Genomic DNA, 25,274 nt, shown 5'->3' on the forward strand with positions numbered 1-25,274 from the left:
AGAATGGTAAGGCCATACAGCGTTAGTACAAAAAAAATTAAGCAACTCGGCATATTCCACTGCCTGCCAAAAAGTTGATTTAAATAAAATCAGCAGCAATTTCTTTTCTCTTAAAAATTTCCATTGTTATTCCCCCAGGTGCCAAAGCACTGAAAACTCATTTGTTAAATGCATAATCTAATGGACTCTGGAGGAAATTTTTCAAATGCACCAACCTGCTGAACCAAGTAAAATTGTAACAACAACTTTTCCAGTGGTTATTATCATGTTGCCAATAAACTCCCTCAGTTTGGATGCTATGGAGGCGATTCTACGCAGCAGTTTCAATTTCATGGTTTCCTCAAATTCTGCTTCGCCACAGTCTTCGTCATCCAGATCTTCTTCATACATCAAAGCATCATCGGGCTCTAACTTTTCTCTTACAGCCTAAAGGAGGAGGGGGGAAATAAAAAAAGAATGCAAAAGAGAGAGAGAGAGGAAGGAATTTGTAATTAAAAACCACATATGTATTATTCAACAATGAAGTCTTATCATCTTTGACGATGTGCAAGTAATAAAACAGTTCAGGAAGATGTACTAGAGTGGCACACTGATGGCTCCCACTTCACATCTGTCTCCAGAAACAAAGGATGTTACGCGTTGTCTCTGAGAAAGACTGTGGTCCCCCTACGTGTGCACAACAGGCTGCTTGTACATTTTTATATAAATTGGGTTTGATTTGCTCAGCATTCTTTCCATCTTGTGAATTATTATCTGTTAAACTCCCCTGGGTCAACAGCTTCAGGTATAAGCTCCAGTCACCAAGCAGAAGTGCCTTGCTGGTTGATGTACAAACCTCACTTTTCAAGCCTTTCCCCAGGAAGTCCTCTCAGACTAAATGCAAAACCTAGAATAGCGTGAGTATGAGCGATCCAAGACAGGGAAATAAGGGCTGAAATAAATGGACAGATATTCAGTCACATTGGTGACTGAAGGGTAGTTTGGAAGAGAAAAAATACTCTAAGCAGAGTCTCAAGGAGAGAATGAAACGTGGTGAGGTTGGCCGATGCCAAAAGAACAAGAGAAAAAATGAGAGAGAAGTAGCAAAATCTTGAGTGGTCTGCAGCAATTTAGCAGGGAAAATGAGGCCAGTGACTTACAACTACACAATGGAAAAATGAAAAGAAGGAAACATGTAAAGGTCCCTCATACTTGAGCAGTTTGTTCGGATTTGGCAGTGGCCTTCACCATCAAGTCTCCATCGTATCTTGGAGACCAGAAGATATACACAGCTCTTGAGTGTTGCAGACCAAATCATCAACCCACGGTGAGAAACTGCAGGATTAGCAGGAGGCCCACCCAGAGACACAATTTATGGAAACATTAGTCATTCACAGACATGTAGGGGCATATTGAAAAAAGGAAAAAAAGTAATAGTTCTGAGCCAGGTTCTCACTTGGTGTAATACAGCATAGCTTCTCTGGCACTAGTCTGAGCATGTATTAGCTCACGTTAGTTCTGGCCAAGCAGCATCTCTGTGTGTGAAAGTGAGAAACAGAGACTATCAATATTTTTCATCAGAAGAGTAGTTTCATATTTACTGGTGACTTTTAGCAGCAAAAAATTCTACATTGACAGATAAGATTGCAGTAGGAGCAGCTGAACTCTCAGCCTACTTAACCAAATTCTTCAGTACCATTTCGTTATGTGGATTCCCAAAGGGAAAAAAATTCCCCATGGGCTCCTTCATTTCACCTCTAAGCTTGGTGCCAATTTTCTCCTCTTACTTTGGAGCACTAACAATGTTGTGATTGCCCAGAAAAAGCCTGCTTATTCTCAAGAGTATCTATTTTACAGACAAGGAAATACATATTAAATGCAGTGGGGCTGGTCTGGGAAATTGACCTTTCTCTTGGACATTTCTGGCTATTTCACTAGCTATACCCCTTATAAATGGAGTATACTAGCATTTCAATTGCTTTGCTATTGTCACCATTCATTTATACAGCTATCACCACATGAATTATTAGGTCCTTATGCAAAATAATGAAGTGGAGATGGCAGCCCAAATATGCAGTCATCACATTTTGAGCATGTTCTAGGTGATCTGCTTTATCCGTGGGGGTGGTCTAGGTGATCTCTAGAGGTCTTTTCCAGCCCTGATTGTTCTGTGATTCTGTGTGACATTTAAAGGTCATGAAATGATGTGGCTGCTTCACATGGGTCTGTGAAGGAGACCCTTGTTTCTTCAGTTAGTGCTTTTAAATCTGCTGAAGACAATATACATTAGAATGTGGAAATACTTAAAAAAAATGTATAGGAATAATTTCAAAATAAAGAAGTTATCCTACGGGAGACTGTCAGGACTCATATCTCTATCAGCATCACAAATCTATGTTGAACACAAAGACAGGATTCATACATTCACTACAGCTTAAGCTGAATGGGAGTTCTGCCTAAATTGCTGAGATAGCACTTAATTATATACATATATGCGGGAATAGGAAATTAAAGTCTGAAAAGACACAAAAGTCATAATAAAATGTTTTCTATGCAGAGGCAGAAAAAGTTCTTGAGGGGAAAAATCAACAAAAGAAAAATATTTTAAAGTATATATTGGAAGAAAATAAACAATGCCTTCAAACAAAACAAAGCAGAGGTCACAGAAGAAAGAAAATCACATAAAAACAGACCAATGAAAGGTGGGACTTGATATCCTTTTCTGTCTTTTCTGTCTCTTTCTGTCTAACTGCCTCCCTCTCCTCAGATGCCTATCACCTTGAGCTCTTCAAAATGGGTGTTTGGATTTTCCTATCATGACAACTAGGACCATAGGTTTCCTACCTGGCCAGGCTAAATCGCTTTTGCTTCATTGATCTGAAGGACCTTTAGGCTACATCCTGTCTTAAAGAGTTCAGTATTGATAATCTTGTACTGACATAGATGACACAGCATGACCAGGGAGAAGCACTAGGGAAGAGGCTAGTCCTGGACCATCTTCTCCTCACTGGTCCAAAATTTCCATGGACTGATGCTTACATGCTTTAAGCATAAATAAAAGATTGCAAGTCACTGAGTTACCAAAGTTAACCTTCCTTGTATTACAACTTCCATTTAGATGTGAAAATATGAATTCCAAGTTCTACAAAAAAGTTAGGACCTCACATACACTTCCAGGAAATGCAGAACAACCTACTGGTTTCTGAGATCACCAGGTGTTGCAAAGAAAACTTCAGGATTCTGAACCTCAGTGACTACTGAACTGATTTCCCAAGATTTCCTTCTAAAACTACAAACCTCATTTTGAAGTTGGGGTTCTTCAACCGCTCTCCTCAGTTTAAAACAAACTAGAAAATGGGAAACCCTGATCATCATCAACAACCATAATCTGCAGTCCTGGAAGCTTTTCCAGAACAGATACATACTGATTTGCAACTTTTCAGCACAGCCTGAATTATCAGTGACATGGCTGTGCAAGGGTTGCTTGGTGTCAGAGAGCAGGGCTTTTTGCACCACCATGCTGCTTGGGAGAAGTGGGTTAGCTTTCACATCTCTTTCTCTTCCCTATTTAGAAGTGCTTTTAAGGATGATACCTTAGCCCTTTCTCTTATTCTGTCTACTTCCCAGTGGTGTCATACATGACAGTGAAAAGGCTGAGAACTGAACAAACTCATCTTGTATACAAACATATCTGCTTGCAGTTCAGTATTCAAGGTGAAGTAGCTGAAAGGCCACATTCCAGTGTGTGTCAAAAAACACAAACTTTGGATTCCTTCACTCTCACTTCACTGCCCAGCAACTGGATTACCTGGGATGGCTTTCCACTTTCTCACATAGAGCACTTCAAATTGTGAACAAACAGTGAACAGTTTCGACATCCAACATGGCGATAATGTGCCTGTTGTTTTAACGCTTTCTGCTGATTAAACAGCCATGCAAGTACATGCTCATCACTCCAGTCAGACTGTTTTGCAAAGCTCTTTTTACTACGTGTATTAGTCTAAAGCTACAAGCCCATGCTACATAGGCTACAGTTAGAAAAATACTTTTACTTCCATAATAAATTACTTATTATGCAATTACAGGATCCCTGTGGATGCTGATTAAATCAAATAAACTTCTCCATTCAAGGAGTATAGAGCATTTGTGAAGCTATAAACATGTGTTTCCATGACCTTTGCTCTGCAGAGCAGGGCCCCAGGACTTTTTATAAACAAACTAAATGCAGTTTAAGTTTTTCAGCAATCGTGTGGAAGTCCCAGGAGTATTTATTGTACAACACTTTTTTAAACTGCCAAATTGAGATAGAGAACAGGCAAGGAAACAGTACAACCTCTGTGGCAGCTATGGCAGCTACTATTGTGGCCAGGGCCAGAATGTCCATTAGCTACTTTGGGGGCTGCTTTATTAACATTCAACTTTTAAATGTTTCATCTGGTACAATATAAACACTACTGCACAAAGATATCCTCTAGTCTCAGAGATGTATTTACTAACAGGAAGCCTTAACTCCAACACAAACCCCATCCCCGCCTGAGAACACTCCTTGCTTTGTACCTACATTTAATGGTATTGTGTCTGTAAACACAAATTTGCTCATTTATTGACTTTCTGATTCTAGAGAATGAATGAAACTCTTCAAAAATCCAAGTAACGAGAACATTTCACTAACCAGAATCGTTACAACTAAGGATATACAAGTCTCAGAATGGACACATATCATCCCTGCAAGTGAACTGCATTAATTATTGGGACCATTCAAAGTGTACACTGCTCAGCTCACCAGAGCTCAGGTGCTTCCTCCTTCCAGTTGGCTTGTAAAAGCTGTACAAACAGCCTCTTGCAGTATTTTGACATTTCCTCCCGGACAGAACCAGGAAACAAACAGACAGAAGCGAGAAAATGAAAAATAAGCCTGATCAAAATGTACAGTTATGCAGAGTTCGCCAGCTGTTTTTAACACGTTGCTTCTAGAGATGTTACCAAAGGTTCACTGGATCCCACTGTGTCAGCTCAATCTGCCACTTTATCTACGTCTTACGTGGGTGATAAAAAAAGTGAGAGAGATGCAGTTGATGAGCCTCATTATTGACCTTAATGTCAAGACGATACTTTCTGCTTTCCAGGGGTCTGACTTGCAGGTGGCAGGAACGCGGCCTGCAGTTAGACTGTGTGGCAGCCCTGCCACGCCGCTCTGCTCCCCTGCTTCTTGTGCACCTGTGCTCTCTGCAAAGTACCTCTGTGAAGGGGAGCCTGAAACAACCTCCCAAGGAGCAGCGTTCACGTTCGCTGATGTAAACACTGATTTCTTGCTGCCTCAGGATTGCCAGTGGAGCTTGCAGGGGTCACCCAGCACCCAGCTGCTCCTCAGGGCCTGATCATTCCTGGGATCCCTCTGCAGCAGCCTTACCCAAAGAGCTACAGGCATGCAGGTTCTGGACGGGAGGCAGAGCTGTACATTGCGGCAGGCTCTGCTGTTTATTGCTGGTGATACCAGAGAAGTGCTTTCAATCTCTAGGGTAGCTTGAAGGTGCCTGGTTTGGTTTGCAGGAAAAGATAGGTTCACCCACTTGGTCAGGAGACAAGAGCCAGCAAGCTACACTGCAGACCGCGTAGTCTCACGGCCTTCTGGCAATTTTAATCAAGCTCTTCAGGAATCGCTCTAGCATCCCAGAGCTCAGTGGAGACTCCCTTGTTCCCGACAGCCACACCAGTTCATTTAAAGAGTGCTGGCTTGTCTTCACACTGCCCTGAAGTTTGCATGTCCTGAAGCACACACTCATGGCCTCTTCCTGACATTGTTTCTGTAAAACTATGATTCTCTTTTTGGCAGAGAAAGAAGAAATCACTTCCCTAGAACTATGTATTTACCTTTAATTAGAGATGATATTTTTATTCTGTACCTGTGATAGTGTAGCACAGATGCAATTTATTAGACATCTTTAATAAATCTGTTCAAGCTGTTACTATGCCCAAATTTCTGGACTTTCTTTTCATTTTAAAACCCTTAAAGCTTACATTGAACAGATGGGTTTAAGGAATCATCTGAGACAAGCTATTTGATTCAACCGTATCAGTGCCAGCAGAACTATAGAAATAAACTCTCTCTCTGCTGTCACATAGTTTTATTTCAATTTCCTCCACAGTGCCTAAGCTGGTGCATTCAATCTAGATGGAATATATCATAACCTGACCAAGCTCCTATTTTCAAGCTTGCTCAAATAGCCTTTTCTTCCCCTCCACCAAAAAGTTCTTTAACCTTTAGCTCTAGCAATGAAAGTTACAGGAGTAGGAAGCATTAATTACCTACCTGCCTTTAGAAGCAGGACATAGCATAAAAATTCATATAGAAAAATTAACCAAAATGACACAATATTCTTTAGACAGACCCAGCTGTGAGTACAAATGCTGAAAAAGAAATTTAACTGCTGCTTGTTTTACCATCAAAGGAACTGCAGGCCCTTAATGGGATATAAATGATCATAATTTTAACCTGCATCAATACTAAATCTTGTTAAGGTAATCCTTTATTGAATTTCCTATTTTGAAAGAAAGTTAAGAATTCCATAGTTCTTCTGAAAGCGGGGAGTGAATTTACCTGCTAATTCTGACATAGAATAGATACAAAAATTTCCACACCAACAGTTCCCACACATCATTGTACTTAAGCTCTGCCAAAATGGGACTGCCTAGCAAAATTATCTTCTCTAAGATCTTAGAAATTAATGAGACAGAGGCATTCTGGAATTTAAACAGTATCCTAAAATGTATAGTACCCAACTGAACCACTGAAAAGAAAACTCATAAATTAAAGTCGCATAGATCTTGAAGAAAAATGTTATCACTGATAGATCTAAAGTGTGCTAAAGCTTGGATTAAATGCCTACCTGGTATCAGATCAGGCATGTACCTTCAGAAATAACGTTCAATGTGTTTTCACTGTTTGTTAGTAATGAATGACATATACTTCCACTGTAAAATCTCCCGTGGGGTAGAATCATTCATTAGAAAAATGACCAGCTGTTTACTGGAAGCACATAGGGACAGAGGCATTCAGAGATTTCAGAGGAAATGAAAAAATAAAAACTTGAATAGAGACAAGCACAGTTCAGAAGCACGATAACAGGAAGACAACTCGTTAAATCCTGTATACAATAGCTATTGTACTGAGAGGGCCAAAGATTATTTCACTTCCCAATGTACCTACCACACCTGAGCAAACACCAAGCGATTTCAGCACAAGACTCACTTGGCTAATATGGAAATACAGTTTCACATCTTGACTTCAAAAAGCTGTCAGGCACAGAAGCCAAGAGCAAAAGAGAGGGGAACTCAGAGGCAGAGTTCAGTGGTTTGGCCTGGGATGATTGAACACATTTTTTTGGTGAAAAGGAAATAGGAAGAGTTGGGTTATGACTACAAGGCACAATTCAGTGCAAACTCCAAATGAGCTAGCGCAGGTATGTGAAGCAGCACAGCACAGGAGTAATTCCCGGACTAAGAAATGTATTCATTGTACCATTATCTATCTTGCTAGGAAGGACAATATCTAGCCCAACCACAGTGCTGTGGTTATTTGCACTATTGCCTCAGCTCATACAGCAGTCAGTGGTTTGGGTACTTCTCCAGTACCACCCTGAAGAGCCACAAACTACTGGGATGAACAGGAGGAGCATGGGACATCTAATCTGCAAGAAGATCCAAAATTACTTCACTTCTTTCATCTTGTAGAACAAACTTTAAAAATTGTAGGTTTTTCTCCCAAAATATCAGAGAAACAAATTCTACAGAAGGAAACAGTATGCTGAAGACAAAATGAAGAAGAACTAAAAGGCTTAAAATACAGTTATGAATGCAAGTACAATCTAAATGAGACATTTTCTAACCACTAGAAAAGCAAATTTACAGAAAAGAGTCCTGTCAAGAGCCATGGGATGAAGAATTGTGCTGTTTTCAGAATGGTGCTTCCTACCTTCCAGAGGGAATTGTACGATACAGCTGCCTGCGGTAGCAGCAGGCTGAATTCTGTGGCTCAAGAGATTCCCTCTTGCACTGTGCTTTTCATCACCTTGGCTGTCCGAAGGCAACAGTATTCCAGGATTTTTAGCTCCTGTTCAAACAGCTCCATACCTCAAAATTTGGAACTGAGGACTGTTAGAAGAGCAAACCAGCAATCCCAGTGAACAGATAGTACAAGAAGAATTTCATCGTGTCGTGTTTCTAACCAAAACAGGACAGGTGCATGCTGAAGTTTCATGCCCAGCCTAACGGCATTTGGTAATACATAATGTATTGCAAAATGTAACATAATGTAGCTGAGGCACTGCTGTAGTGTAATTACGTATTTGTGTTAAGACTTATCCAAAGACATGTGCATCAAACCAAGAAGCTAATGTAACTTGTAAACTTTTGACCCTTGTTAAGATGAGATGCATTAGAATTGTTACCGAGGGAGGCAGCTGGGTAGGGTCTGGCAAACTTCACCACTACAAACATTGCAAGGGAAGTGATAAGGGAGCCTCACCTCTCTTTTTAAACCATAGAAATAAGATATTAAATCCTACTCACACCATGTTCAAAGGACACTAAGACCAACTGCATCTAGACCAGTTCTCCAGAGATCAAAACCAAAGAAATATTTACAACCAATTAGGAAAGGTAAGCCAACACTATGCTAAACAAGAATAACAATGAGAAGAAAAAATATAAAATAAGAAGAATAAAGGATGTGTCACTGGGAAACTAAAAGAAGCCAAGAAGTTCCAACCCTGTCTAAGAAATTCTTCTTTAATTTTTATCACCCATAGTATTTTCCACTGTTTTCCAGAATAGCTATCATTTGTTTTCTCTGAAGGGAAGCAAATATTGAAGGAACAGAAGTTGTATATGGGAAAAAGTTATCTAGAGAAATCAGGGCCAAAGGGTCCCATGTCAGTAAGAGATAATCAAGTCAGGTGAATGTTTGGTGCCGATAAAACAAAATTAAATTAAGATAAACACAAAACAATGAATGACTTTCAGAAAAATATACCCATCACAAGCTTTAAGTCGTGGCCATCTAGGCAAGGTCATGGGCACCACTGTAAGCAGCTCAAAGATCCCTGAAGGCAAGAAAAATGGCAAGGTGATAGCAACTACCAAGACTGGCACATCAGATTTTTCTCAGAGCTGGGCTCCAAGCTGAACTAATTCTGCATATTATACAGGACATACAGGTAGGTGTGCAGCTAGTAGAACTGTCCAACCCAACACTCTCTGAATCTTAATAATGAATAGCATAATATCGTCATTTAATTCAACAATAGGACATCACCTAAAATGCATTGATACTCTCTGTAGCTCAAGAGAATATTGCAGAGAGAAAAAAATAATGAAAACTACAAAAGAAAATAAAAAAGAACAGATATTGCTTATATTTAAAAGGACAAATGTGCAAGATAACAAATAAACTTGTTTTCTCTCATACCATCTCACTCGCTCTGTTTTACAACATGTAATACAAGGACCCTCCATAAAATTAAAGGGTGTTAAATTTAAAATAAAATCAGAGAGCACTTATTAAATTGTGGAAGTCCTTGCCTCATGACGCCACCAAAGCCAAGAAATTAATGAGGTTTTAAAAGGATCTGGATAATTATATGTTTAACAAGATTATCCAGAGTAGCTATAATTAACAACAACATTTTTTGGAAGGGATTTGAAACCACATGTTTCAGGATTAAAGCCAGTCTCTCACTTGGAGAGATCAGGATAAATTGTAATGCTGGAGATGGGGAAAAACAGTATACTGGTCTAAATGGGCAATATCCAGACTATGAAGTCCTCGGACAAGACGTGGGGCTCTCAAAAGCTGTGTAGCTCTCAAAGCCTGTTTATTCTGTCCCGTATGTACTGCAGTCACACTTGAAGAATTGGACCAAAGAGAGCTCTTGATGTACTGTGTCGAGTATAGGCATAGGACAAATAGCCCTGTCACTGTTTAGAAGAACGAAGCTAAGAAACTGAGTGGAATTACTTTTTGTAGTTGTGAAAGGACACAGAAGCTGAGAGACATGAAATAACAGGCTCAAGGACACAAATAGGTTTCTGGCTGAAATGAGAACCGTGGTGGTCCTCCTGACTCCAGTTCTGTATCTCGACTCAAAGCTGAGATCTCCTCACATTCTTCCCAAACTTTAGTTTATTTTAAAACAATTTCATCTTTTTCTTTTTTGTCCCTCTTTTGAGGTCCCAAAAAAATCTCTTCCTTTTGCTGCAGAAAAAAAGTAGGGGTGAAAGGTCTGAGATCAAGCTTGTCTCAGATTATTGGACAAAGTACAGACCCAGTGGTGCCCATTTGCCTTCTAGAAGAGCGTGGATGAGAAACAAGCTTGAATGGGCAAGGCAGCAAGTGCCATGGGAGGAAGCTGCACTGAAGACTACAGTTGTATATTTCAATTAAGATCAATAACTCTTCTAAAGTTCAAGCTATGTAATATCAGATGGATTTTCTTCCCTCCTCCCCATCACTTACAGTATTAGCTGATTCATACAGTCTCAAGAAAAAACTACCTCCTTTCTAACACCTATCAGACTGTGTATGCTGTATCTGCATTTTGGGATATAAAGCACCATCTGCACCAAATCAAAAATGTCATACTCTGAGCTGCAGCTGGGAGTTAACTGTTCTTTCTTATTTTCTTCCACCTTTTACACCTTGTGACTGGCATTGTGCTTTTCGGCATTTGCAATCTGGGCCTGTCTCCAGCTGAATTCACCTGCTTTAAATTTTCTGAGCCCTAATAAAAAAGGCCTGCAGACACGTTTGCTCCAAGTGTGCAACCATTTAGGGGTGGTAATGAGTTGGACTGCAGCCTGGTATCTGGCAGACCTTCGTACTTCATGACTCACTGTTAATTAAAACCACACTCTTTGCTTATTCCTGGGATAGCGTTACTTACAAATAATTGAGAGTCTCTCACTGCTTTACAGCCTCCTCCCCCCAGTTCTGTTCTGTAGAAGACACTTTTCTGATAGAGATCTGTTTCCCTTAAAGTTGGATGCACTGTAATGAAGAAGGACATCCATTGGTCAATGAATTCTTGTTGTCCTTAATTTGGATTCTGATACTTTTCCTTATTTTTAATTGCATCTCAATCCATGAGCAATCTGATCCATTGTAGTCTACTTTCTGGAGGTTATGCCATGACAAAGTACAGTGCAAAACTGAGTATCACAAATTGCTACTCAACTCCAGGCGCTGTTTCAGCATGCTCGTAGAACAACTGAAATGTGATGGATTCACACAGAGCTTTGAAAGGTCACTATTAAAAGTATTAAAACAATTATTTAACAGCTTTTCCTATACATAATTTTTGGAAGGAGTACATAATCTTTTTCATTTCTTTCCTCAAGCCTATTTCCATAGTGCTTCTCTCTCTTACAAAGCAAAGAGGTCTGAGCAAATGTAAATTATGTGAAAAAGGCAAAGCTGCAAGGCAAACTCTCCTCTTTTGCCTGGAAGTCACAGTGCTAATTTCTTGATTTACGGAGCCATCTGTGGCTAGGCATCCAGCAATCTGAAAAGTCACCTTTGTTATGGCTCTGTTGAGCCTGTTCAAATCAGCTGATGAATTCTTAACAAAATCTTGCACCACAAATCTCTGCTGACTCGTGGCAGGGACTCTTGAAGAGCAGCAAAAGCTCTTCAACTATGGAATTGGCTCCAGGGCTGGTCTAACAAACCCAGGACTATTTCCCTTGGAGGCACCGTACCAAGCTCAACAGTTCTCCTGCAGTGTTTGTTTGTAGGGCAGTTTATTGCTGCAACTCATTTCACATTTTCTAATTCAATGGAGTTACAGCATCAGTAGAGAACCTCACCAACACAGAGCCATGGGTACCAGTCAGCTCACACAGAATTCAAAGAACTAATCATTTAATTAGTTTTCCCTTTTCCACTGGACTCTACCAAGGAAGAATTGAAAATTATCATGTGAAACCCATAGAGTTTGGACCAATTTAACATCATGCCAATATTCTCCCAAATTCAGACACTCAGCTGCATGCTCTGCATATGCATTAGTTCCTTACAGTCAGTCCTGCCAAATACGTATTCCTAGCAGATTCAGCTGCTTCTGCAGCCTCCTCCTAACTAGCAGAAATGATTCCAGGATGTTATGTGCAGACACCTAGAAAGAGAAAGCTGAAGTTTGGAAAAATGTGTTTAATAGGTATCCAATTTTCCACTCTCTATTTCACTCCTCCTCTAAAAAACAAGCAGGTTATTCTGATGCAGATTTATCATTTCAGCTGTGAATATCAGAATCCCTTGGAGCACTGGGAATCACCTCATACAACAGTGACTATTACACATTGTTTAAACCCCCCCCGTCATAGAGTTTTGTGCGTCACTAAATCTAAACTCAGCTGCTGTGCTCACTAAATATTGTACAATACATACAGTTTACAGAACATAAGTACTATTTGCTGGGGTTTGATGTGAAGCAAAACATATTTACCCAGATTTCTGTTTTTACCAGTATCAATATTTCTTTGCAGTTGATTTTCTCCTCACCCACACTCTTCCTTTGTGCAATATTTCATGAATATCTGATCATCATCATCATCATTTAGATTCAGAGAAATATAAGCATGTCCTTCTGGGTTTTTTTCTGAGTTTCTACCATCAGATTACTCCTTGTGTAGGCAAAATGCATTCTTTCTTTCCTTCCAGGAGTTCAAGGGCTTCAGAGAAGTCTGTTAGAGCCCACCTTGGTAAAATGCGACTCGTTTAAGAGAGATTGGCTGAACACAAAATGTCACCCATAATTCTTAATACTTCAGACATCTCCCATTACGGGTATAGCCCCATGTTCTAGCCTGCTGCTACATCCATTTTGCACAGCTCCAATGATAAAGATTTAAAGCTGATAAAAGTCTTCCAGAAGACAGCAAAAAAGTTGTATACCCTCATCAGACCAAGGCTGACATATCCTCCAATGCATAGTTAAAAGTGGTCATCTTCAGGTGTTGCAGTTTTGTGAGGCTGTGCTGCTGAGACAGTTTCTTTAAGCAGCAGTTAGTTTTCTGCCAGCCTAAACTATAAACAATGAGCAATTCAAGGCCAAAGTTACAGCCCAAGAGATAATCAAGTGCCTCTGGGAATCACATATAGGAGAAAACAACATGGAAGCAGCTGCATTTTGCCACTGGAGAAGGGAGCGAGAAGATGTAACAAGCTGTGCAGACACCAAGGCCGGGAAAGGGTGGGGGAGGAGGCACTCCAGGTGCTGGAGAGAAAGATGCCCCTGCAGCCTGTGGAGAAACCCATGGAAAAGGCCGAGACCCCACCTGCAGCCCGTGGAGGGGCTCCACGCTGGATGGAGCAGGTGGAGACATAGAGGAGATGCTGTGACCCTAATGTTGGAACAAGCCCCTGCCAGCAGTTGCAGCCATGAAGAGAATCAGAGACACAGAGACAAGTGAGAGAGAAATTTGCACTGGAACAGGTTTGCTGGGGGAGGCTGGTGACCCCACAGAGGACTGGGACTGAGAGACACTGTGATTTATGACTGCCCACCATAGCAGTGACCCACACCAGAGCAGCTGGTGAATAGATAAAGCCCTGGGGAAAGGATTCACGTTGGAGAAGTTCATGGAGGACTATCTCCTGTGGGTGAGACCCCACGGTGCAGCAGGGGAAGGGTGTGGAGCATAAAGCACAGTCCTGATACCGATCTCACATGTGCCAGAAACTCAATCAGGCAGTATCGTAATCCAGACAACATGGCAACAGGCAGAGGGGCTTTTTTTCCTCTCCAGTGGCACCAAGAAGGGAAGTTGACCCCCCTAAATACTTTAACCACTTCAAAGTGCTATTTCTATTCAAAAGGAGCGAGTTGCAACTCTCTACCCTGAAAATGGAGTTTAGAGAATAAAGAAAAAAACATTCCACCCATAAATGAAACAAGGCTGGCAATGAGACCCAAGGCATGCTAGACAGTCTGATAAAAAACACGTTAAGATTAGTAGTAGGAATTTCTCTGCACCCTGGGCTAAATTCCCACTGTGGCTTTTTATATTATAAAATTGTTTCCCTCCTCCTGTGGATTTTTCTGCATTCAGTATCTGCTATTCTTCTTCCCACTAGCAAAATACACAGCAAACACATCAACACTTTGAGCTACGCCATTCCCAAAAATTATCCACAAGCTCACTCAGTATGACCACAGTTTCAGCTAACTCCTTCCATGAATGTAATATGCAGTCTCTCATCCCCTCTCCTAGGAGTCATTTCTGATAATCACTCAGATGCTGCTGCTATTATTCTTGGGTACCAGGATTGGAAATATGGACGCTATCTAAGAAACCGAGAATGTACGTAACAAAACAACCTTAACTAGCAGTTCTGTTGTAGGAACAACTTGTGATTGACTGTCATGATCATTTCTTAACTCAAAACGATTCAAAAAATTTAGTAGCATATCTATGACTTTTCATATTCTGCTTTGGTTTCTCAATATAACAAGTGCAGGTTTTCCACTTTAAACTCAATTGCTTATTTCCCCAATAGTAGGTTCAGTTCTTAACATACCCCGTGCTCATGAAACCATTTCTGAATACATCTCAGACAGGAATGTCACAGCTCACTCTTAGCTAAAAACCATACAGGTAGAAATGTGTATTTGATACCATTTCCTCATTTTCAAATTGCATGTTGCACTGTGCTGCATCCTCGGTTACTGGCTTCTGAAACATGTTGCGGCAGATGAGCCATATTGTGAGACTAGCAATGAACATCCCAATATCTGGTACAAATAGTCTGATCACGTTGCCAGCATCTGCTCCTTTCACACTGTATGGGATAAAAAAAAAAAAAACAGAACAACAAAGAAACATTTGTTACTTCTAATGACATTTTCAACTGGGACAGAAAGTTAGCTCAAGGCAAATTAAAAAACCCCACCCAAACCCCAGCAATAAGAAAGCTTCAAAATACGGTAAATAAAGGTAAAGCAAAGACAAGCTAACATTCATGTCACCTTTACGTGGTGACACAACAGGGGAGTAGGGGCACGTGGAGGAATAACCAGAAAATCTGTAAAATTTTAATATGTTTTATGCTAACTGTTAATATGTTTTATTCAACCAGAACTCTTAAATACCTTTTTGGGTATTTAAGTACTAATGTTTAAGAACAAATATTTAAATACTAATTAAAGCATTAGGTCCCACCAAGAAAACCTTTCTTCTCCATAAGATTTGTAAGGCTGGATGAGTTCTATGTAGAAAAAAAAAAATTGTGCAGCTGCATTATGCACATTTAATTGTTTAGGCTGGGAAATACGACTTTATGGGTTTGGATGTGGTGTCTGAATTTGGTTCACTATTAAAATGGAGAGCTTAAATTCAGATTTAGTGGCTCAATGACCAGTTTATTAAGCTGCTGCATGGACTTACTGAGCTTTTAACTACTTAGGAGAAGATATTATCTCAATTACTTGAAAGTATACAGAATATGCCTGCCAATCTTGAAGTTAACACGTTTTAAATATGCAGCTCCAATTTGAACAGATTTTATAGGACTTCATGTCCGTAATCAGTTCTGAGGACAGGTAAGAAACATGTGTTGGTCCCTGGGCATAGGTGACTGCATTAGACTGGCTCATCATAGCCTGAACTGGTATAAAACCTTGATGTTTTGCTTTTTTTATAGATGCTAAAGAAGATATCACATCTCACCTTTCTTTATGGTAACACTAGCAGCTTTGAAGCCTAAAGAGAAGCTATTTCTGAATGAGTTATCTGCAACTCCTACGACTAGCTGCAGGTCTAGAGTATTTATAAAGTCTCCAACGTGATTACAATAGACAACCACTGTCAGGAATCCTCCTGCTCATACATCCAGGATCAAATCCTACATTTCCATCGCTGCTGCTGACCCTTCTTTTCCACTGCCATATAACTTGAAAAATAACATATGCTCAAAGCGGGAATAAGGTAAATGACCAGAAAGCTAGTGCTAAGGTTTCTTTCAACAGGTACAAATAAGTGTATCATGGGAAGCAGTGGGCAACTCTGTGGGATGCTGTCCTGTAGCACAATTTTTAAATGGACTCAGAAGTACTACTGAATTGGTTCAAAACAGGAGAGGGAAAATTCAAGCTCTAGTTTTTCTTTTTCTCCTCAGGCATGGAAACCAAATAAACTGATAAAGCTCTGCCTAAGGAATACAAGATTTGAAATTGCAGCTTCCTGTAAAGAAAAAGAAAGAAGCTGCAATCATGCAACCAGAAAACTTCCTCCTCTGATGCTCTCCACTGTTGCAGATTAACCCTGAAGGGTCATGCATTATATGGCAGCTAAGTACCTTGAAAAAGTTTTGTTATTACCTTTGAGTTGTGATGAGAGAAAAAAAAAACCTAAGTTACTGAAAGACTTGTACAAGAGTTAGAGGACACCAAACCCTAGCTGAAATGCTTGCATGCTTCTTGCACCGCTGTTTGAAGCAAAGCCTGCTGTAGGGTCAACTGGCGTGTGACAGAATACCCAATCTATTCAGCATTATGGAAAATACAGGGTTGACATGTGTCAGTTCATGTTGCAGCACCACTGCTCATGCTGTCAGCGGAGATTAGCTGGTCAAGGCACCGAGCCTGCACGCTCTCCCTTGGCAGAAAGCGGTAAAAAGTGTGTGTTTAATGAACCTGATTCCCAACCACATGGTACCCAGGATTACACAGTAAAGAATTAGTTTCACTCCTAACCCTGCACTCAGTTATGCTGAAATCTGCCTGTTAAAGCGGTTTTACTAAATGTGGCAAGAAAAGCTGAATTCTTTATTCTGAAGGTAGCACACAAGGATTTGTTTAGAAAGAGTTAAAAAAGCCAGTATTAATACTTCTGTAAGCAAGCTTTTTCTGTATGCAGGTATGGATTCCTACCCAAAATTAATTTTGCACCGCTTCTGAACACAAGTCCATCAGATTCAACCACTCACACATGGACAAATTAAAAAGGGGATAGCCACCAAATACCAGAGCTTCTTAGTTGCACCAGGTTCTCCTTCCTCACATTGTACTCCTGTGGAGCCACGCTGGGTCTTCCTTCGCCTATCCCACTCCCCAGAAGAAGGGGAGACCCCAACAGCAACACTGCTGCTACTGCAGTTCACGTTTCTTTCCACTAACCCAAACCAAGTGCTTCTGATCTTTCAAAATAAATCATTTAGCATGTTGTTGTGAAAGATGAAATGTACAGTTCAGGCTAGCAAATCCAGAGCCTGAACACTGATACGAAACCACAGAGCGGGGAAACATTCTGCACGTGAATAGTTTATTCACCAAAACCCATCACAAATATATGCTGTCCCCGTCTCCCCATGAAAAAGAAAACAAATTGACCTCAGTGTGATAATTAAAAAGGAAACAAAAGATCACTTGAAAACAGAGAAATGTATATTCTTCTGTAAAGCAGAATAATAAACTGCTTCATTCAACCCCGAGCAATTTGCTCCCCAGTCTTCCACAGCAACAGCTAAAACAAAAATCAGTTATTCCCACTTGTTATCTCTGGCAGTGCAAGAAAGCATGCTAAATACTGCAATCATTCCACAAACATTTCTCACTTTATTTGCGCATTCACACATGGTCATATTTTGCATTTGATAACAGTCTCTGCATTGTGCTCTTTGCTGCAGGCAGCTCTCTAACGATAAAGTTAGAACAGAAGCACAGGAAACCTTTTCAGGAGATCTAGAGAAACAGCCTTCTTTAAGCCCTGCAAGAGTCAGACTGCACAATGAATTGGTCACAGCCCCTGATCTACAAATAGTCTAACATCATTTATTCACCTAAACTAAATAATTTACCTACAGGGCAAGTTTAATTGTAAAAGATACTTCTTGACTGAAGCTTGCAACTCAGCCAGAAACGTGCTGAAATGCAATACAGCTCTTTTTTTTTAATTTTCCCCCTTTTGTTCTTTCATACAGGATGCAGAAGAAAACAGTGCACACCCCCACCACAAAAGTGGTGGTGGTGGTGGGGGGGTGTTGAAATGTGTTTCTATCTTCCCTTGACCAAGTAAATTACATTGCACACAGATTTTAAGAGAAGGAACTACTATGGTTAGGGTTGAAAGAGTTCTTCTGTAAACAAAAAATCATTTTCTGGGACAAAAATGATTTTATGACTTTTGCATCAACATGTCAAACTGGTTTATTCTATCAACAGATCCCTAATACAGCAGTCTCCTCATCAATCACCTGTATTCCCCTTTTGTTTTCAGCTGTGTACTTTCAATTTAGAGAAGATTATCTTCATTTTCTGTGGTGATACAGACTTTCTTTAGCTCTGTGTGACCCTGATCCATTTCTGAATTTCAGTGGTGCTGAAGAAATAACTAGGCAAAATTTCCTAGTTTATCTGCGTTGGGAATAGATTTAGCTCAGCTCTGCACATACAGGTTAAAACTGCTCTCTTACTTCATCCACACTCAGTAGCAATCGAAGAAAACCCAAATGCCTTGAAGAAGTGAAGCCAGCATAATTTAAACCTGACAGTCTCGCTGCTTTAGAAATAACTACTTGAGTTTTCTGAAAATCAAACGTTCTTTTTTTCCTCTCTAGAATAGCTATTTCTCACAAATTAGAATTATCCATCTTCAACTGAATGCACAGAGCTTTGGTGAGTAGTGACACATTAACAGTGCTTTATCTGCTCGGATGTAATTTCTTGACTGGCAGACACGTTACCTTCCTCTTTATTTCAGGTTTACAGAGTAAAACCAGAAAAGCAGAAGAGCTATTAGAATTCAAACTGCGATGCCCACAAATTGAAACCAAATTATGTTACAAAAATAAAATACAAACTTAGTAATATTAATATCCACAGGGCTGTGCACGATCACTCATAATCCTGCACTGCCTTAATGGGACTGTCCTCTCAGTTTATAAAGAACATGTCATGGGTTTTTCCCAAAATACCTGCAGTTGCACTTTGAGAGAATTTTGGTCATGCAAAGTAAAAAAGTGGGAGGAAGAGGGAAGCAAAAATGCATAGAAATCTACTTATAAAAATATTTACCATGCACTGATCTACCCAACATACAAGTTCAAAGGGCTCCTCAAGTATTTGTAAAATCTTAATCGTGGCTTATATACTATGTCTGCATGGATTCAAAACCCAAAAGTACACTTCACTTTCTCAGGAAAGGTACCTTGCACTGAAGAACGCTTTCTGTATTGCAAAAGTGCTTAACCACGTATTAACCAAACATTTGCTTTCCAAACACGGCTATGCAGAGAGAGAGACCAGCTATTTGAAACTAAATGCACATTGCCAAGCTTTTGGTGCCTCATTCCTTGCAGAAAACATTCAATATTAAGAAATTATGGATATGTGCAATATGCAACACGTTGGTTCGTGCCATTTTTTTCTTATTTAAAGCACCCACTGTTCCTTGCTCACCGATGTTCTAATAAAGGGCAAATTCCAGGGTGCCTGGGGCAGCATGCTGAGGACATAAAATTTAGCTGTGATTTTATCACGCAAAGCGCTCAGCTGTGCTACTGCCAGACTCGTGACAGCACAACATCCAGCTCGCTTCGCCCGCGTCCCGCAGCTCCAAATGTGGAGCAGGACTGATGTTGCGGAGCCAAGGGGAAGTGAGCACATTCCCCTCCACACCCATGGTGCTGTGCATGCCAGCCCCACAGCCCCGTGGAAATGACAAGCCCATCCGCAGCGCGCTTTATGTCAGGTCAAAATGGGAATGTGATCCCGGATGGAGGCAGAGCCAAAGCGAGCAGAAGAGACCCGAGGACACCTCAGCTGTAGGTGCATGTTGGTCCATTGTGAGTATACATGGGTCTGGGTTGCTTCTCACTTACGCAGACATCGTGTAAGGATTTGGCTGAAGCACTAATTCAGTATTTGCTGATCACTGCGAAACATTCACAGTTAAGTCTGTCCAGAATGCTCATAAATATTTGGTGACTGACAGCAAAGTGTTTACATAAAGGCATACAGATATCCATATGTTCCCGACTAAAAGGAAGCGCTGAAAAGACTGAAGCAGACTGACATTCAGTGATTATTTCAAAACATATTTGCTCCCTCTCTCCGCAGCTTTCACTAGTTGGAGCATGAACAGATCATCATTTCAAACTACTTTTTTATTTCATTCTATAGCCAGCATATAATATAATCACAGAAAGTGAAAGACACGTTTAAATTTTCCAGTCAGCCACAGATGAGGAGGGGATAATATTTCCCCCAATTACAGCAAACAACATTGTAAATTACTGTCCTTTTACAGAGCCAAATTGCTCTCTGTACAGAGGGGAAAGGCATGCAGCCCCTAGGAAATGCCATGGTTCCAGCTGGAGAGCACCTTGTGCTTCAGCAAGTGTATGGGGGGACCCCTCCACCCTAATTCAAAACTATCCAAGTGCCACATTGGCATGGAGGGGATCATTCACCAAGACCTTCAGTCCTTCCACATGTAGCAGTTTCTAGTGTGCCCAGCCTGCTCTGGACATGCCCACCTTTCTGTAGCATCAAGCAGGACAGGACAGAAGGCAATGTCTAAACGTCCCCACCATCACCTGCCTGAACATCCTAGTGGCTTAGAGGCAAAAGCAGAGGGGGATTGTGGGAAGCAGACTCCAGCCATCAGGGGCATGGGTGCAACATCTCCCCTCACACATCCCCTGGATGATTTCCACTAAAACTGGCCAAAAGAAACATTTTGATTTACTCTTCATGCACTTTGTTCACTTTTACAGCATCAAGAGGAACAAGAAGTGCAATAGAAATCAGTGGCAAACTCAATGTCCCAATGCCCTGAGATGTCATTACTTTTCTGTACATGTGGGAGGGGAGAGGACAAGTTCTAAGCACTGCTTGAGGCTATCTGCTCGATGGCTGGGATGAATGGCCACCAAAGACCTTTCTCAGGTGTAGGAGACTCTTGCCTTTTCTGAGCATTGAAAAGGACAGGATTGCTCAGTTCCAAATGGGGAAAAGGGAGCTGAAGTCCAGTGCTCCCACTTTTACCTGCAAGCTGGGTGCTCTTAGCACAATGCAGGAGCCTGGTTAGACCCTGAGCATGGTATGTTAGTACTTGGCCGGCCACAGGCTTCCTTGTGTTTCATGTGCCAATTGCTATTTGGAGATCTCACATGATTTATTCATGAACAAAAACCAACAAAACTAAAATAAAACACAAAGCCAAACCATTAAGCATGCGTCCTAGAGAGCTTTTGGATACTAATTGTGATGCTGATTGCTCTCCAGATTAAAACAAAGACTGGCTCACATTCTGCTGCTGGTGGGTTTACCACTGTATTGCTCCCAGCTACCACTGCGCTGCTGGAGGCTGGGCTGTGCCAAGAAAAACACTGACAACAGTCTCACAACTCCAGTGCTCAACCAACGCAGGTCATAAAATACCTTCTATCAGATGTTCGTTTCCTTTGAATCCCCAGGTTAAATGGCATGAGAAAAGTTAGCTGAAATTAATTTCACTGAAAATAAAATAAGCACGAGGGGTGGCAGGAAGCAGCCAACCTAAAAAACCTAACACAAACATTTGGATAAATAAGATTCTTCCTGAATGGGAACAACTGCTGAGAGGACATGATGCCATTGCTGAGGCAGCTCAGACCATCAGATCAGCAGGACACAATGACACTTCAGAGGCGCAAGAACTCTACGTGGAAATCATAAAATTGACTGAGTGCAGAGAACATTTCTTCTCACTTGCAGTTAGCAAGGAAAACATATCTGAGGTAAAAAATCTAAAACTTAGTAACTATGAAGACTCAGTTAGAGAGACTGCTCTGTCATCACTTCCTTCGATTTCATGATGCTCCTTTACTTGTCATAGCATCTCTTACCCTACAGGTGACATGAATCAGGTTCTTCATTTTGGAAAGTACCTTGACCACTGTAGCATGTTGTTACAAATGACATAGAGCAATAACCATCCAGATTTCAGCAGAACTAGAGTTTTCTGTTTCAATGTGGTATTATTAACTCATTAAGTTACTAAAAATATCCCTGTTCAACTTTAAGATTCATTCACCATTAATCTCATGGGGCTGATGACTGCACATGTTAGCTGATGTTAGCAGGAAGTAAATGTACCTTTTTGATTTACATCCCTGTATCTCAGTCTCCTATTTGTCTCCCTGGTTTTATCTGGTGCCTACCTGCGAGTGTTATTATGTCTGTTTGATTTTTTTAACTACTGGTGCCAGATAAAAAAAGACTAAGAGCTGCCACTGTGAGATTTGGGAATTCTGTTTGTAAACGCTGAGCCCATATAGCACTCTTGTGGATGTGGAGAGGGCTGGCAAGGAAGTATCAGGATGAAAACTGGGGTACTGTGCACTGCTAACATTTGCTAGATTGGATTAACTTCTTCCACAGCTCCCTCTCATGCAAAATCTTAAGTCTCCAAACAGACTAGACTAGAACAGAACAGTTGGAAGTGACCTACCATGATCACTTAGTACAACTGCCTGACCACTTCAGGGCTTACTAAAAGTTAAACGTTACTAAGGGCATTGTCCAAATGCCTCCTAAACACTGACGGGTTTGGGGCCTCTCTAGAAAACCTGTTACAGTGTTTGATCACCCTCTCTATAAAGCCATGCTTTATAATGTTCAGTCTAATTCTCCCCTGGTGCAGCTTTGAAACATTCCCACGTGTCTTGCCACTGGATCCCAGGGAGAAGAGCTAAGCACCTCCCTCTGCACGTCCCCTCCTCAGGAATGAGAGCAATGAAGTCACCCCTCAGCCTCCTCTTCTCAAACGAGACAAGCCCAAAGTCCCTAGCTGCTCCTCACACAACATGCCTTCCAACCCTTGCACTACCCTTGTTGCCCTCCTCTGGATGCATTCAAGGACCTTCTTGAACTGTGGGCCCCAGCACTGCACACAGCACTCAAGGTGAGGCCGCACCAATGCTGAATACAGCAGGAAATATTAGGTGCAGCACAGTCTCTTACTCTTTTCTGAAAGCATTTGTGTTAATTATTGTCATCTCCCTGCCACAGACTATGACTGCCTTAATAAATACTAAGTAATCCAGTTTTGACCTACTGGATTTCAGACCTCACTGAACATACTAACAAGAGGAGCCACCCTCTTTCTGCCCACTAATTAAAACCGTCCTCACATGGCCGTATATTTCACATTAAACTGAATGCGGCATCAACGTTTTGTAAACTTGCACAAAAGTGAAGCACATTCCATGGAAACTTGAGAAGAGAGAGGAGTGGGAATGGCATAAAAAGCCTCAGTGACTCCTTCTGTTGGAATTGTACTGGTCACTTCTGTAAAAACATCAGCGTCTCCAGACGAAGCCCTAGAGCGGAGACAGGACTGAAGGAGCAGCTAGAGCCAAAGGTCTGATCTATAAGCATGACTTCACAAAGGGCTGTGGTAGTACAAGTGTTATTTCTGCCTCAGGAACAGCTCTCCAGAGGTCCTCTCCAAGCACGTGCACCTGGAATACAGACTTGAAGAAAGCTGATGAACCAGGTAGAAAATCACAGTGACATTGCCTGTGTTTAACAAAGCCATACCCCAGCTCATATGGATGCCAAAAGCACTGTTTCCCAAAAATACCATGGTTTACTATCTGACACCAGGCAGGCAATGGGCGGGTTACCAGAAGGCAGAAACAGAAAACCACGGGAATCCACAGACTTCATTATTCTGCAGTGCACAAGGCAACTCATTCAGTCTTGATCTTAACACTCTCTGTTGAGTATTTAGAGTAAGGGGATCATTATGCAACCTCACTCGATGATGCCAGTCTCTCTGATCATTCCCCATTGCAGGGACTGTCATACAGCCTGAGACAGATGTAAAAAGCGACACAGAACTGCAGTGGGGCTTGAAGGCATTTTGCCTCCCGCCTCTAAAGGCATACCAGAAATAATGAAAAGAGGTTGACTGGGAGAATGTTTCATAGACTTCATTAAAAATTAATAGAGGTCTTTGTCTTTCAAAGTTTTATTGTCTCTTGGACAGTAAAGAGTAGGAGGATAAAATTCTTTGTTCACTCTTTTTTGCCATGGAAAGAGAGAGACAGATGATCAGCTGATACCAATTATAAATTATTGGTCAAGATTACAGAAGGAAATGAAATATGGGGGCAGACTGATCTGATTTCTAGCAGCACTGAACTGGAGCAGATGTGAGCATCAAGTCCTGCATCTCTTCTTTCCTCCCACATGTCTTTTTCTCCTCTGAATGGTAGCCCATGAAGGGAAAGCTTGGCTTCTCACTGAGTTCCCATAATTCATCCAGATTTCACAATAACACTATATATCCCTTTGCATTCTGACAGTGTGCAGAGGCCACATGAGTCCCCAGTGAACCGGGGGTGTTAACCTCTGCTCCATTTTTCTCATCATATGCATATGGAAAAGAATATTTACTGGCTGCTTGGAAGATTCAGCACAGAACATTTACTCATGTCAAAAAAATGGGAAAAACCCTATACTATGGAGCTCTCTTCCAGGGTTAGATTAATTTTTCAACACAAATTTACTTTCTGAAAAAAGAAACCTCACTCCTTTCCTCCATTTTTTTTCTGATTAATTGCTTACTGATTTACATTACTCTTTCACACTAGCTCACCGTTTGCCCAGAGCATTTAATAATCTTCCTTTTTAATACAGACAAAGCCTACTCACTGATATTTTCTATTTTGCATCTAGAAAATGCCTTCATGTACTGGATTTTTTTTCTTAGTTTTCTAGACACTCTGAGCATTGCCAGAGCTCTCAAGAAGAGGAGTATTCGATCACACTTCAAATATATTTTATGACTCGTGCACAGCGAGACTGTTGCAACTAGTGTATCGTGATGAGCAAGCTATAGCTACAGAGCAAAACAGTTTGTTTCTTAAAAGAAAACTTTATTAGCTGGAAGACAATTATTAAATGAAGGTGAAAGAATCCTATTACAGAATCCACAAATGCATTCTTTCACCTTTTAGCTATATCAGGCTTCATTTTCATATCACTTCTCATCCTTGGGTTGTTTTTTTTTACATTCATGTGCTTTATTCTCTTTGCTGGCAAGATTTTAATTTAAAAGTTACAGCTGATTTGACTGTTAGTTCACACTGCATCTGCCATAGCAATGAATCTTTCAGTTGTGCAATCACTTGCCAATGTCATCACATAGCAGGGGGATGCAGCTTGATGGCAAACACACTCACACTTAAGCTAGAGGAAGACAGCAAATAAATAAAAAATAATCAAAGTAGTTTTTCACATGCTGAAGCA

General features: G+C 40.9%; 1 protein-coding gene across 1 annotated transcript in view; it reads right to left on the reverse strand.

Annotated features, from left to right (window-relative positions):
• Positions 1–25,274, reverse strand: part of PIEZO2 (piezo type mechanosensitive ion channel component 2) — a gene marked incomplete at both ends in the record, with an annotated part of 304,315 nt that overhangs the window by 123,813 nt on the left and 155,228 nt on the right. The window contains 2 exons of the mRNA XM_084260620.1: positions 216–426; positions 14,653–14,815. Of these exons, the coding sequence (XP_084116746.1) occupies positions 216–426; positions 14,653–14,815 (374 nt within the window). The remainder of the gene's footprint in view (positions 1–215; positions 427–14,652; positions 14,816–25,274) is intronic.

Source organism: Gallinula chloropus, assembly GCF_964237585.1.
Source record: "Gallinula chloropus genome assembly, chromosome: 2".
Classification (NCBI taxonomy): Eukaryota; Metazoa; Chordata; class Aves; order Gruiformes; family Rallidae; genus Gallinula; species Gallinula chloropus.